Source organism: Pongo abelii, chromosome 2 (genome assembly GCF_028885655.2).
Source record: "Pongo abelii isolate AG06213 chromosome 2, NHGRI_mPonAbe1-v2.0_pri, whole genome shotgun sequence".
In the NCBI taxonomy this organism is placed as follows: Eukaryota; Metazoa; Chordata; class Mammalia; order Primates; family Hominidae; genus Pongo; species Pongo abelii.
In genome coordinates, this window is record NC_085928.1 from 164,020,764 (window position 1) to 164,035,314 (window position 14,551).

Genomic DNA, 14,551 nt, shown 5'->3' on the forward strand with positions numbered 1-14,551 from the left:
AAGATTGCGCCACTGCACTCCAGCCTGGTGACAGAGCAAGACTCCCTCTCAAAAAAAAAAAAAAAAAAAAAAAAAAAAAATATATATATATATATATATATATATATTCCCCACTTATTCTAACACATTATACATACATAGATGTGTATATATCAGAAAAAGTTTTAAGTTTGAACACTGAAATTATAGCTGCTAAATACTGAGAAGTGAAATGTGATTCATCCAATCAGAAATTTATTTACTGGAAGTCTTTAGAATGTCAGGCACTGTTCTGAGTCAAGAGACACAGAGTGAAGAAAACAAATCCTATCCTCAAGAACTTACACTGGCCTGGGAAGGGAAGACAAACAGATGTCAGGTGGTAACAAGTGCTATGAAAAGTAAAAAATAAAGTAAAATAAAATAAAATAAGGTTGGGAAAACAGAGAAGGATGAGAGATCCTATTATTCTACATAGGGTAATCATATTTTAAGATATAGTGTAATAAGTAACTGTATTTTTAGTAGTACTTTTTTTGTACATTGATTTTAATTAATACATTAATTTGTACATTATTTTTAACTGAAGTGTTTGGTCTTGACTTAACTGCAAGGTATTTATCCAAAGTAACTTATAGGAGGAAATTTTACTTTTTAAATTTCAAAGATTTCAATTATGAACAAAAACAGGAGAAAACATCAGGAAAATTGTTTATGAACCTTTTTTTCCTTTTTGTCCTTAATTCAAAAGAATAAAATTAACTTCCAGTACTATCCTGTAAAAGAAAGTTCATTAATTTACATTTTTTCTTGATACAGAGCTTTAAAAAAAAATTGTGTATTTAATTTGCAAATCAAATTAAATAGTGGAAAAAAGCACTTTACCTTTTGCATTCCATACGAAGGCAGCTTTTCTCTGAAATGCTGAAATTTAAAAAAAGTTTTAAATTTTCACAGAAGATATGTAATCAAATTATAATCATGGTGTTTAGGACACGTCACAGAGTAAATTCGCTAGAATCCGAAAGTATTTTTATTATCTTATGGCTTGTGTAAAAACATTATAAAGAATAATTTACCGATTCCTTATATGTCTGAAACATTCAAAACCAGAACTCCATTACATCCAGCAAAATAGAGACAATGTTTTAAAGTCAGTGGCAGTAAAATGAAATCGGATCTGTCCTCTAACAGCATTCTAATGATTGCTAAATTACTTTCACTATTTTTCAATATGTTTTATATATTCATCTTAGATTTGATTTCTATATTATGTTTTTCCCACCCAACAGTGCACTATTTATTAATACATTAGGTACTGGAGCAGATTCAAAAATTTCAGGATATACTTGCCTTTGAGTGTAAGAGAAAACTTAAAACAAGTAACATCTGCAGTCAGAAAATCTGGTACTGCCATTTTATAGCTGTGATCTCAGTCAAGTCAAACTTAAAGTATGATTGCCTCAAAGATTTTATCTCATAGGGTTGCCACAAGATCTAAATGAAAAACCTTTATATAAAAAGCAAATACTAGTTTCTGACACATATAAGCTACTCAATGAATTTCAAATGTGTTAAATTACAATTAGAATACTACAAAAGGAATGACTATTTTTCCGATATTTATGTGACAATTTCTTTCTAATTCTGAAAACTTTTATTGAACTCTATATCCATATTACATAAAAACATTTAAGAAGCAGTACTGTAGTTTACATTCAACTGGGTACATATAATGTAAAAAAAAAACTTCAGTGGCATAAAAATAAAGTCAGCTTTAACAAACACCCTTTATTAAAATGGAAAAAACTGGCCAGGTGTGGTGGCTCACACCTGTAATGCCAGCACTTTGGGAAGCCGAGGCAGGCAGATCATGAGGTCAGGAGTTTGAGACCAGCCTGGCCAGCATGGTGAAATCCCGTCTCTACTAAAAATACAAAAAGTTAGCTGGGCATAGTTGTGCACGCCTGTAGTCCCAGCTACTTGGGAGGTTAAGGCAGGAGAATTGGTGGAGGTTGCGATGAGCCAACATCATGCCACTGCACTCCAGCCTGGGTAACAGAGCAAGACTCCATCTCAAAAAAAAAAAAGGAAATAATTAAAATATATATGTATATATATAATGAAATAAAGAACTGTTTTTGGTAATCTAGTATTATATTATTGCCATGTTTGTTATGGTCAGGTAATTCTTACCAATACCATAAAAATAACAGACAATGTGAAGACTGAAATGAATTCTAGTGATTTAAAATAACAAAAGCTACCGCACTCATCTTACCTTGTAATAACTTACTTATCTTGTAATAATTTTTAATTATCTAAAAACTATTTTTTAATGACATAAGTATTAACACCCCGGGTAGTCAAATGTTACCATCTTAACACATAATTATACACAAGCTATCCCACTGCATTTCAAACTGGCATTAATCATATTTGCTTTATACATGTAAATGCCACTGGAAAGAGAGGTATAGTCCAATATTCTTTCCCAAGGCAGCCAAAGTCTCTATTTTGTTAACTTTTGACCATAACCAAGATGTGAGATAATTCAACTATAAGCTCTCTGAGGACAGGAAATATCTTATTACTCTTCAAAAACAGTAATAAGCATAACTGGCTGGTGTGGTTCACTCCCATAATTACAGAATTTGGGGGGGTGGAGGTAGGAGGATTGCTTGAGCCCAGGAGTTCAAGACCAGCCTGGGCAACAAAGCCAAACCTCGTCTCTACAAAAAATACAAAAATTAACCAGGCATACTGGCACATGCCTGTAGTCCCAGCTAGTCAGGAAGCTAAGGTGGGAGGATCACTTGAGCCCAGGAGGTCGAGGCTGCAGTGAGCCATGATGGCACCACTGTACTCTAGCCTGGGTGACAGAGTGAGACCCTGTCTTAAATCTATATACACATACATGCACACATATATAGCACAGTAACTGGCATCCAGTAAGTAGAAAATTAATGTTTATTAAAGAACATAAAGAAAAAATATTGCACATGCTAAAAATGATTAAAAAGCTGAGTTCTTAAACACAGCTGAATTTTAGATCTGATTCTATTATGAGCTATGCAACCTTAGGTAGGTCACTTAACTTAAATCTTTTTCCTCATCTACAACCGACATGTAGTCTCTTATTCAAGGTTGTTGAGAAGCTTAAATAATGTAGTACACATGAAGCATTTATGACAACATATGGGAAATAGGAAGACCACCAACTTTTTAAACGTTTTACACATTTCTTTCTTTCTCTGAACTAGATCAATCACCCATCTTTAGTATATGAGTTCTGTCCACCATATACAGCAAAGAGAAAGACACTAATTCCCCTTGTTAAGGCTGTTAAAGCAGCTCTTCTCAACCAGAAGATTCTGAATTAATTCATCCTGAAATTTCCTCCATTTTCAAATCACATTTTTACCCAACAGGCATCAAAGAGCTACACAATTTGGCCCTGGACAACCTCAGCTTATCTATTCTAATACGGAAATCCAACTTTCATCAGTAATAGTCAATGGATCCTTTCTTTCCTATTAAGGAAATTCAGCTTTCATCAGTGAGCCAAGGGATCCTTTCTTTCCTATAGGAGGTGCTACATCCTTCCTTTATCAAAGACAGCAGTACGTATTTACATATTAAAGACACGGCCCTCAGAGTTTCCTCAGTAATTTCTCTTAAAAATATACATACATACATGCGACCACTTTATTACATCTCTAGAACCCCCACAAATCACACGATTTTATGTTTTAACTGAAAGGGACCTTAAAATATCTTGCCTAGCATAGAAAGAAAATATCAGAATTCAGGAGATCTCAGGTGTTGTGACAGTCCTGTATTTAAAATGTTAGTGAACACATCACGTCACATAATTTTTGAAATATTTAATTTTATCATCTATAAAAAGAAGGAGATGTATTAAGTAATCTGGAACAAGCTTTACAATTTTAACTGCCTTTACTGCACATGGCACCTCACTAAACTGGCCTAGAAAAGCTGAAGAGTAAGTTTTTTTTTCCATTGGCACTAGCATTTCTCAAACATTTCTTCTCACCACATACGCTTCTGTGGATGAGATAAGATACTGTAGGTTATGTGTAACTTCCATTCCCACTGCTTTTCTCTACCATTCGAAAAGAAAGTAATTCCCACAGAGGATGTCTTGTTGAGGATCTCACTGATCTATGCCATGCAGCTACCTCTAACCATACATACATTTTTATCAAGTGTAAGAAAAAAATGACAAAATATTTTTTGACATCTTTCTACTACCTGCATTTCAATATACCGAAGGTCATTTTTTTTCTTTTGTAAATCTTCCAATAATTTTTGGTCTAAAGTTCCATCTGGTTCATTTTCTTGCAAGAGATACTCAGAATCTCGGTCAATATATGATCTGTTCCTGATTCTAAACTTTTTTTTTTCTTGGTTTATCAACTTCTTTTCCTGGATGTCAAGTTTCTTCTCTGAGCGTGGTGTGTTCTTAGTAGAAACTTCAGTACCGTATCTGTTTTGACAAAATAAGAAAGGAAGAAAGGTCAGATGAAGAGCCACTCAAACCCTGGAACAAAACAAAACAAAACAAAACAATACGCTGTTGAAATATTTCAAAGTCATTCAAACCCAAAGCTTTTCTTAGTACAGTAATTATGAAAATATACTTAGATTCTTATAATAAATTCAAATTTTTCTTCCCTTTAAACAGATATTGCCAGATTAAGTTATTCCCTGTGGTAGTTAAAAATAAAAATCCACACAATAGTCATTTCTTCACTGCAGTTACTTACAGTGTTTCTCTTTTTCTGGTTTTCTCGAACTTGTTTTATGTCACAACATCTTTTTTTCTTGCCACCCTTTCTGAGCTACAAATAGGATGCTACAATACACAGTCCTTGAAATACTTGTACTAATTTTTCCTCTAAATGATACAGTTCTTGTAATCTTTCTAAAACAGTAGCAATTTCACTTCTTGCAGATCTCCCAGACAGAATAATTTCATAAATATAAAGAGGACAGGTAGAGAGAAAAATAACAGCTTAATACAGCTCATATCCAGATACACTATTATTCATACCATTTAGCTCTCCTATGGAAACATGCCATCTAAATTTTTAAAAGTCATTTTCTAAATCTGTTTAATCTACATAAGAAAAAAAGTACGTCAAGGTTAAAATTCACTTATCGAAGAAAATAAAGATGTTATTTTTATTATTAAAATGTTACTCTTTGCCTATTCTTTAAAAAAATATTTCTTGTCGTACCCATGATCCTCAGGAGCAAACCAGGATATTTGTGCTTCCGACTCTTTATCATTCTTCCCTTGAACAGAATTCAGTAACTGTACAATTTGTTCTTCTCGTCGTTCATCCATGTGTACTACAGCTCTCTAGTTTGTGCAAAGAAAAAAGCATCTTTGTCAACATAAGAAAGCATATGCAAAAATTATTTGATACTAAAGAAAATAAAGGCTATGTAATATATGTTCAACAAATACATATAAAAGAAAGTTATCCACGCGTGTCCTCTAGCCCAATCCCCCCCTTCCTAGACCTAATTAACTAATGTTAAAATTTTGGTACATATCCTTCTAGACCTTTTCCAACAAGTATTTATAAAATAGCCCTAATATGATTGGCAAAGAAAGCTCATTTATGTCTCTTCCTACAACTCTAGTTCTCTTACCCCCAACCCTCACATACTAATTATTATGAATTTCTCCTTATCTTAAAATTTCAAAGTTATTAAAACTCAAATGGTTTACGAAAAAAGTTGAAAACTGGAAATAGTTTGGTTGTAATGAACATTTGAAAGTTCTTACACTAAACAGAAGAATACATTGGTACGTAAGGCTGAGCTCAGAAGGAGTAAATAAAATTCATCAGTACTCATAAGGTGATCCAATGTGGCAAATGACACAGTTGCTTCAAAGAATGAGAATAAAACACAACAGACTGGACAAAGATAAAGGTCCTTGGTGAACTATGAAACTGCAGAAACTTTACGCATCTAAGAAATGTCCAAGGTGAAAAAAAAAAAAAGACAATGAATGCCAAAACCCAATTCTTTGGAGACTTTTATATTTAGATATAGTAAGTTGAAAAGTTGAAAAACAGATTCTTCAAAATTTATGGGACTACAAACCTTAGGTTCTAACATGCATATAAATCCGCAGGCAAAAGGAAACACGCGGAGTGGTGAAAATTAATGTGTTAGGTTAAACAACCAAAGGAGGAGGAAGGTAAAAGTATAAATGAAAACAGTCAAAAATCGAAAGAAAGAAACCACAGGACTTAATGACTATTTGGTGGAAGTTGGGGAGAGACAAAAAGGAAGAAAGAATCAAAGACAACTGTTTTCAAAATCAAGGGTGGATCCTGAGAGAGCAGCAGTAAGATGAATCATTAGGAGGAGGCTGCTCTGTGTTACTGTACATTTTTGTGTACATGTGGTGGTGATGGAGGTCAAAATAGGATGCTAAGTTTGTATTTTAGGCAATTAAGAACAATGATGAAATTTCCCGACTTGTAATAATGATTAGGTAGATGAATATATGGAAATTGATCTCTGAGAGGTTTTGTTTTCAGAGTTACGATAGAAATTTTGGAGTGTTCTGAAAAGTTGAAATCACAGAGACACAGGAATTCTTTTAATTTACAAATAATACCACCTCCAAAGATGAGGACAGATGGTTGACCAAGTCTGGCATTTACGGGGCCAAGGCAAGAAAATAAGTCAGAGGAATAATCAAGAGAACAAACAAAAGACTAGGAGCACACAGTGACAAACCACTCCTATGAAGTGAAGACAGGTGTTAAAAAAGGACTCACAAGTATAAAATGGACGTAACTAAGGCAGAGAACTGAAAAAATTACTATTGTATCCAACAACTAGGCAGTTGGGAATGATCTTCAAGGTATTTCGGTTTTTGAGGTTTGGTTTTGATTTTTGGGGAGAAAAAAGGGAAGCAGGAGCTAGGGTAAGGAGACTGATGAAAGCAGACAGCAATGTGTAAAATACTGTAAAATCTAGAGCAATAGATTTCAATTGTTTTTTTTTCATAGCAATCCACAGTAAAACTAATGACCCAGTACACACATATACAAGTAAGTAATTTCACAAAATACTTCCCTTACTCTGTACAGTGCAACTCTTATCTTCTCTTCACTGTATTCTATCCCAATTAAACAAACACCAAAACAGCTGGTCATAACAAAGTTTAACATAAAGTTTGAAAACCCAGGGTGGGTGGAGGAGTATGTGTCCCAGGAGAACAAGACATATGCATGTTTAAGACAAGAGACAGGGTTTTATAAGACATTCTAATTCTAATCAGTATTACATGCTTTGTGAAAGCTCAAATAAGTTTACATGGGTAGGAGGATAACCTAATGTAATAAAAATAAGAAATCAGTGATAAAACAACAAACCTGAAGAAGCAAAGTAAATGAACTATATGTTACCTCCTTTTTTGAAGTGAAAATGAGTGGCTAATTTCAGTTGTCAGGATATAAAATGTCTCTACTAAAAGTCCTCTTAAGCTTTCTTGATGTATCTGTTTAGTTAGAATATAACCTATATCTGCTATTCCTACAGTTCTCACTTTTCCATGTTAACTCATTACTCTGTATTTTGTTTAGTAAACAATTTCCTAGATTGACATTTCACAATACATTGCCCACCTCCTGCCCATAACAGCACAAAAGATTATTCTAATTTTATGAGATTTCACACCCCCAGGAAAGGTGAATTACTGGATAACAGCCTACAGAAAATAAACAGATCTACACAATCTTTCAGTCCAAACTATCACAACAAAATTCGTTTTCATTAAAAAGTCAACATCAGTTGGGGGACTTTAAGATACCTTACACAATGCATATGTACCAAGTAAGCATCTACTAATCAATAAGGAATTCGCTGAATTGTAGTACACCCAGTGGTTAACAATGGGTAGATCTTTCTGCAAGTATACAAACAGGAAAGATGACCAAAGTATTAAATAAGTCAGTTGTGTAGTAGGATCTTGTTTTCATTACTATTAATTTGAAAAGAGGTTATTCACTCTCCATATCCTATACTTTTTGCAGTGTCTCTACCAGATATAATTCTAGCACATGGTATATGCCCCAGAGAAGTCTGTCAATGGAAGGAATGAACGGCTGAATCTTTTACAATGAACATGCATGATTAGCCCTTGAAAATATAATTTACACTGTAAATAAAAACATTTGTATTTTGAATGATGTTCTCCCCACAATGAGTTTCTGGATGCTGCAGGTAGCAGAGAACGTACCTTAATTCCAAACTTAGATCTTGCCTTTTTGTAGGCTGCCTCTCTCCCCCTCAACAACCTTCTTCTAGTTCTACCATGCTTCACTTTATTTCACTCCTTGTCTGGAGAATCTCAAACCTCATTTTTTTCATGCCTATTTTCTTTTATCATAGAATTTTGATTATTTCCCACTTTCTTGGACATTCTCAAATACCCTGCTTCTAGTTTTCAGTTCCCGGCAAGAAACCCTAACTGATGCCCATCAAATTTATCTTATCAGCTTTCTAATTATCTGCAACTACTTCAAACTGTCTCCCCATTCTCTGTAACAGGCCAATATCACCTTTCTGTTTGCCCTCAGCATTCACACGCAGTTTTTCACAAAACAAAAGCCCTAAGAAGAAAAGGTCCTCAGTTGGTTATCACCAAACCTAAACCCACCTGTATCAGAATTTATCCTTTTCTCTTTTCTTTCTTGTTATAAAACAAGTGCATTTTAAAGGCTAACCCCTCAACCTGAGCTCTGCAGTCCAATTCCTTTCATGTCCTCAGGGCCACCTCCTTCACTGAAATTTACCTTGCTTTCCTAAATTTCTAACCTCTCCAGTAGACATTAGGCAGTCAACCGATATTCTGGTTTGCTTCTTTTAGTAATGTGGTAGAAAATCAAACCTTGCTTGTTATAAACCATTAAGATTTGGGGGTTGGTTATTACTGCAGCATAATTTGGCCCACTTTGATTTCCTCTTCACTGGGTGCTTCCCTCAGGGCATGAACATGGTCAAATCTCTTCACCTTAGAAACAACAAAAACAAAAAACCCTCTCGAGAATTCCCCTACCCCTATCAGCTACGGCACTATTTTTCTTCCTCATCTTCACAGCAAAACTGCTGGAAAATGTTCTACTTCTTAATCTCTGTTTCACTTGCCACCCTACTGCAATCTGGCTTTTACTTCCACAATGCCACAGAAAGATTCCCACTAAGATCATCAACAACCTTGCTGATACATCCAATAGACATTCTCTGTTCTTACATCATTTGTGCATGCTTGCCAGTATCAATTACTTCTTGTTGTTGATACGCTCGTCTCTCCTTTAAACACTACTCTTAGATTTCAAAACAACACGCACCTTATTTTTCTCTTCTCTGGCTGATCCTTCCTAGATTCTTTTGTAACCTTCTTTTCCTCAGCCTGTCCCTTAAATTTTCATTTTCCGGATTTGACAGCCTGAGTGATCTACAGACCGGCAACACTGGCATCACCTGGGAGCCTGTAACGAAAGTCGAATCTCTGATCCCACCAGTGTCTTACATTTTAACAAGATGTCAGGTGATTCCTATACACATTCAAGTCTGAGAAGCAATGGTCTATAGAATTCAGGCCGGCCCCACTATGTTTCTGACTGTTCACTCCCACACTCCAACTACTACCCATGAGCCCATTAACTGTCAAATACTTATTTCCAGTCTAGATTTTTCTAGGCATCAGATCTACACCGCCCTCTCCCTCCTGCAAATCCTCATTTGTATGCCCTACAACAATATCAAACTCATAGTGTCCATAGCTGAGCCTATCACCTTCTTCCAACAAGCCTGATCCTTACAGATAGGCATAAAAGAGTCATCATTAACACTGCACTCGTCCCTTCAGATAAAATACATCACAAAATCATTTTGAGTCTACCTCCTAAATCACTTTAATCTGTCCACTTCCCTCCATCTCCACTGCCAACGTGCTAATTCAAGCTGTCATTTCTCACCTTAGTTACTGCAAGGGCTACTTAACTGGTCCCCCTGAACCAGGACTGCCTCTCTTCAATCCATTCCTTATACTGCTACCAGAGTGAATTTAAACATTTAAAATCCAGTCATTTCATTCTTTGTTTAAAATGTTTTAATGACTTGCTACAGTCCATAGAAAGACTCAATGTATCTCAAGGCCCCACATATTTTTCTAGCCCAGAGATTTTCAAATTGCTGTTTCTGAAATTATATTAAAGGATCATGACCAGCATTAATAAAAAGAGAATAGAGAAGTTCAAAAACAAAAAAACCTCAAAGCAATGTGCAGATAATTAAATATTATTTTACAAAACTTTTCATCTAGTTATACATATGTGTGTACTGGCTTGTAAATTCAAATATATTCCTTTTTGGGCAAAGTGGCCAACAAGTTTGAAATTGACTACCCTAACCTCATCTCAATACACTCCACATCCATGTTCTTATCTTTTCCAGTTTCTCGAACTGAACATGTGCTTCCTTGATCTCTATGTTATGGCACATGCTACTGCCTTTGCCTGGAATCTTTTCCAAACCCCAAACTTCAAACACACACACGTACATTCACTTTGCTATCTTTCAAGTTTCAGCTTAAGGGTTACTGTCCCTGAAAAATCTTCTAAAATACCTTGTTCTGAGTTAGGTGATAGCCCATATTCTCTAATACCTTAATATTGTATTCTATTTATCGCTCCAAACACACCACAATCTCTGTAGAGTCTATATCTATTTTATTAATTAATACAGTGCTTAAGATACTGTCACAAAAATAATGTCCTCAATAAACATTTGTTGAAAGAACATTTGTTCAAGAATGTATCATTAGAATGCATTCATTTTCAGCCAGGCGCCATGGCTCACGCCTGTAATCCCAGCACTTTGGGAGGCCGGGGCTGGTGGATCACCTGAGGTCAGCAGCTCAAGACGAGCCTGGCCAACATGGCAAAACGCTGTCTCTTCTAAAAATACAAAAATTAGCCAAGTGTGGTGGTGCACACCTGTAATCTCAGCTACTCAGGAGGCACAGGGTGCAGTGAGCCGAGATCACACCACTGCACTCCAAGCTGGGCGACACAGTGACACTCCAACTCAAAAAAAAAAAAAAAAAAGTCTTCATTTTGAAAACACATGACATGACTTTAAAAGTAAAAGCTACCAAAATTCTGACTGGGAAACAATGATATCAAGCTAAAGGTGGTCAAAGAAGAGCTGGGACAAGCCCATTGAAAAATACTCCTATTTAAACGAGAAAGAAAGGTACATTTTGGACAGGAGAACAGTATGACACTGTAATAAAAAGTAAAAATAAAGTATGCTTTAAAAAACTATAATTATATCAGACTGGAGACATGGACTCAGAGAAATGTGCACAGTGGTAAACCTGTTACGTTGAAGCCGTATTACCAAGATTTCCAGAAAACATGTCAAGATGCAACTGAAATATATCAGACTGAGACAGAAGTGACATGACTTCCAATCTCAAGTTGTGAATTAGGGAATAAAATGATCTAATTTTTCCTTTTAAAAGATCACCATAGGCGGCTCTGTAAAGCACACACAATGCAGAGAAGGAATGGAAGCTAGATGACTAGTTAGAAGGCAAGAACAGAAACAAACAGTGGCTTGATCTATTATGGTAATTACTCTGGAGATAAGTGGTTAGATTGGGATATATTAACAAGGCAGACATTTGCTGAAATGAAGGGAAAGAAGCAAAGATAAATCTCATTTGGCCTTGGCAAGTGAATAAATGGTCGTGTCACCACTAAAAGGAGGATGGGAACGCAAGTAGAAATCAAAAGTTCCATTCACAACATCCACTGCACAACTGGCTATACCCTTCATGTGGAAACAATAATGAACATTTTTTCCTGACTTATTTAACTTTTCATCTGTTTAGGTATTATTTTCTCAGCTAGACTGTAAGCTCTTTGAATACATTTCTTCAAGTCCCTGGAGCAATATGCACAAAACCTTGTTTGAAACAGAGCCTTAATAAATAAAAGTTGTAAAGTTACTTAGACGTCCGTATCCTGATTTTCAAGCCAGTATGCCCAACAAAAAACTTAATTTAGGGCTGTAAAATAAGTGGATTTGTTTTTTAAAGAAAAGTTTAAATTATGAAGATAAATGGATAAGGCCCCCAAAACACCTGAATGAACATGACATGGTTGAAAGAAATAAAAAAAATGGAATGGTTTAAAAATAGTAGTCTAGGCCGGGGGTGGTGGCTCACGCCTGTAATCCCAGCACTTTGGGAGGCCGAGGCGGGTGGATCACCTGAGGTCAGGAGTTCGAGACCAACCTGGCCAACATGGTGAAACCCCGTCTCTACTATAAATACAAAAATTAGCCGGAGGTGGTGGCGGACGCCTGTAATCCCAGCTACTCGTGAGGCTGAGGCAGGAGAATCGCTTGAACTTGGGAGGCGGAGGATGCAGTGAGCTGAGATCGCGCCACTGCACTCCAGCCTGGGCGACAGAGTGAGAGCCTGTCTTTAAAAAAAAAAGTTGCCTAAATGATGATCTAATTACACTCTATAATACATGTTATAAGGTGCTTTTAAAAAGTCACCAAAGGCCTATACTAAGAAAGTTCCCGCTTAATGATAAAAATTATTTTTTATTAGAGTTTTATTTATTAGTCACTCAGAGAACTTTGTTTCCTTTACTACAGACCTTTAAGATACAAATCAACCTGACAATCACCTGAAGAGAGGAGAGTAAGCCAAATCATCTCTGGAGATTCCTTTCATTTTCCTTTTCAAAGAGAAGCTGCTAATCAATAGAAATTTCTCCACCCCAACATAAAAAACAAAAAAACAAAAACCTAGGTTTGCGGATAATTTTAACACTAATAATAAAAGATGGACTATTTTTCTGAACGATCCACATCCAAAACAGTGTCTGCCTGCTTTTGTTCCGCGCAAATCTATCTCAAATGTAGAAAGGTCGCTATGTGCTTCTTCACCAGGCAAAGACCTTAAAGTGACAATTATTATTCTAAGGGAAAGGACGGCTAGAGATACGACAACGACACTCCTAATAAAGTTAATTTCGGTTGGAACGTGAACTTAACATTTGCTTTGTCACAGTTCTCAAGTCCTTTAAGCAAAGTACATATTCAGCCTGCATAAATCCTGCCTGTTTTTGGTCAGATGCGCATGGCTAATGTTACGCAGTACACCCACTACGGGGAGCGCCAGCATAATATATTTGCGCCTCATTTACATTTCACAAAGCACGTGCATCACTTAAGAAACAAAACCAGGAAAAAGGGGGCAGCGGGAGAGAGAAGAAAACCTGTGCTGCCTCATCCCCTCCACTATCGAATCCGAGATTACCTCTTGCCTCTCCGCTTCCTTGTTCTTCTGCCCCTGTTTCTTCGCGTACCACATGCCGATTTCGCGGCCTTTCAGGTGCCCGGGATGCCGGCCCCTGCCGCCTCGACCACCCCCTCCGCCGCCGCCGCCGCCGCCTCCTCCGGAGCCTCGGTTCCCTCCATGACCCCCTGCTGGCCCCCCTCCATAGCCCCCACCGGAGCTGCGGGGACCCCCATCACGGCCCCAGTTCTGATGGTAGTCATAGCTCATTGTCCTGGCGGACTACAACCCGTCAGAACCAGCAACTGCTGGAAATGGCGTCCGGGCCCGGAAGCCACTGTGCGCCCACTTCCGTTTTGCTTCCGTAGCGCCGCGCAAGGGGGCGGGCCATTTAGCGTCACAAGCAATGGTTTCTGGTGACGTCACGGGGGGACGACCCCGGTGGTCTGGAGGGTGGCGGGGGTCAGGTTCAGTCTGAGTACCCGGGTTGTTTATCTTTGTACCTCTGGAGCAACAGTCAGCCAAATGCTCCTAGATTTTCTTCCCTGGGCCCAGCAAGTGAGCCAATAGCTTTTGGGTTTTACTTTCTTATTCCTGGTAAAATGCGCAGTTTTCTTGCACTTAGGTCCTAGGGTAGTAAACGTTGATTGAAACAAAAGAACCCGTGGATCAATTCGCCATCTTCTGAAGAAAAGTCTCTAAAAAATGAGTTCTTCTAGTCTTAAAAACAGCCTGACAACTTTTCTGATATGTAATTTAAAATACCCTTACCTCCTTGAAAGTATTGTCACTATTTACTTAACACTATTTACTTAACACTATTTATCCAGTAGTGTTAAGATGAGCGTGTCTACCCAAATTCAGTGCAGAGCTCTTAGGCAATGTAAATATACTACTTTGAAGATTCATGTGTTCATATGAAGCCACATACTGTTTATTAACCAGCACATTGAATGTTTTGTACAAGCTGTTCTTGAATAATCAAGTAATTGGGCCACACAGGCTTGGATGTTCACCAGGAGATATCCAGCTCATGTAAAGGTGCTGGGAATACTCACTGAACAAAGCAAGTATGGCATGAGCTTTTATTTGCCTACAGTCTTAAGGGAAAGACAAAGGCTATCTTTCTGCAGTGAATTAAGAAAGGGAAATGCTGTATGCCAGGAAGGGGTCTACAATGCACCACTGTGG

General features: G+C 37.0%; 1 protein-coding gene across 1 annotated transcript in view; it reads right to left on the bottom strand.

Annotated features, from left to right (window-relative positions):
* DHX36 (DEAH-box helicase 36) overlaps positions 1–13,763 on the bottom strand; it is a 51,215-nt gene extending 37,452 nt beyond the window's left edge. The window contains exons 1-4 of the mRNA XM_024244958.2: positions 13,382–13,763; positions 5,244–5,368; positions 4,255–4,489; positions 865–903 (exon numbers count right to left, since the gene is read on the bottom strand). Of these exons, the coding sequence (XP_024100726.2) occupies positions 865–903; positions 4,255–4,489; positions 5,244–5,368; positions 13,382–13,630 (648 nt within the window). The 5' untranslated portion in view covers positions 13,631–13,763. The remainder of the gene's footprint in view (positions 1–864; positions 904–4,254; positions 4,490–5,243; positions 5,369–13,381) is intronic.
* Positions 13,764–14,551: the final 788 nt, after the last annotated feature.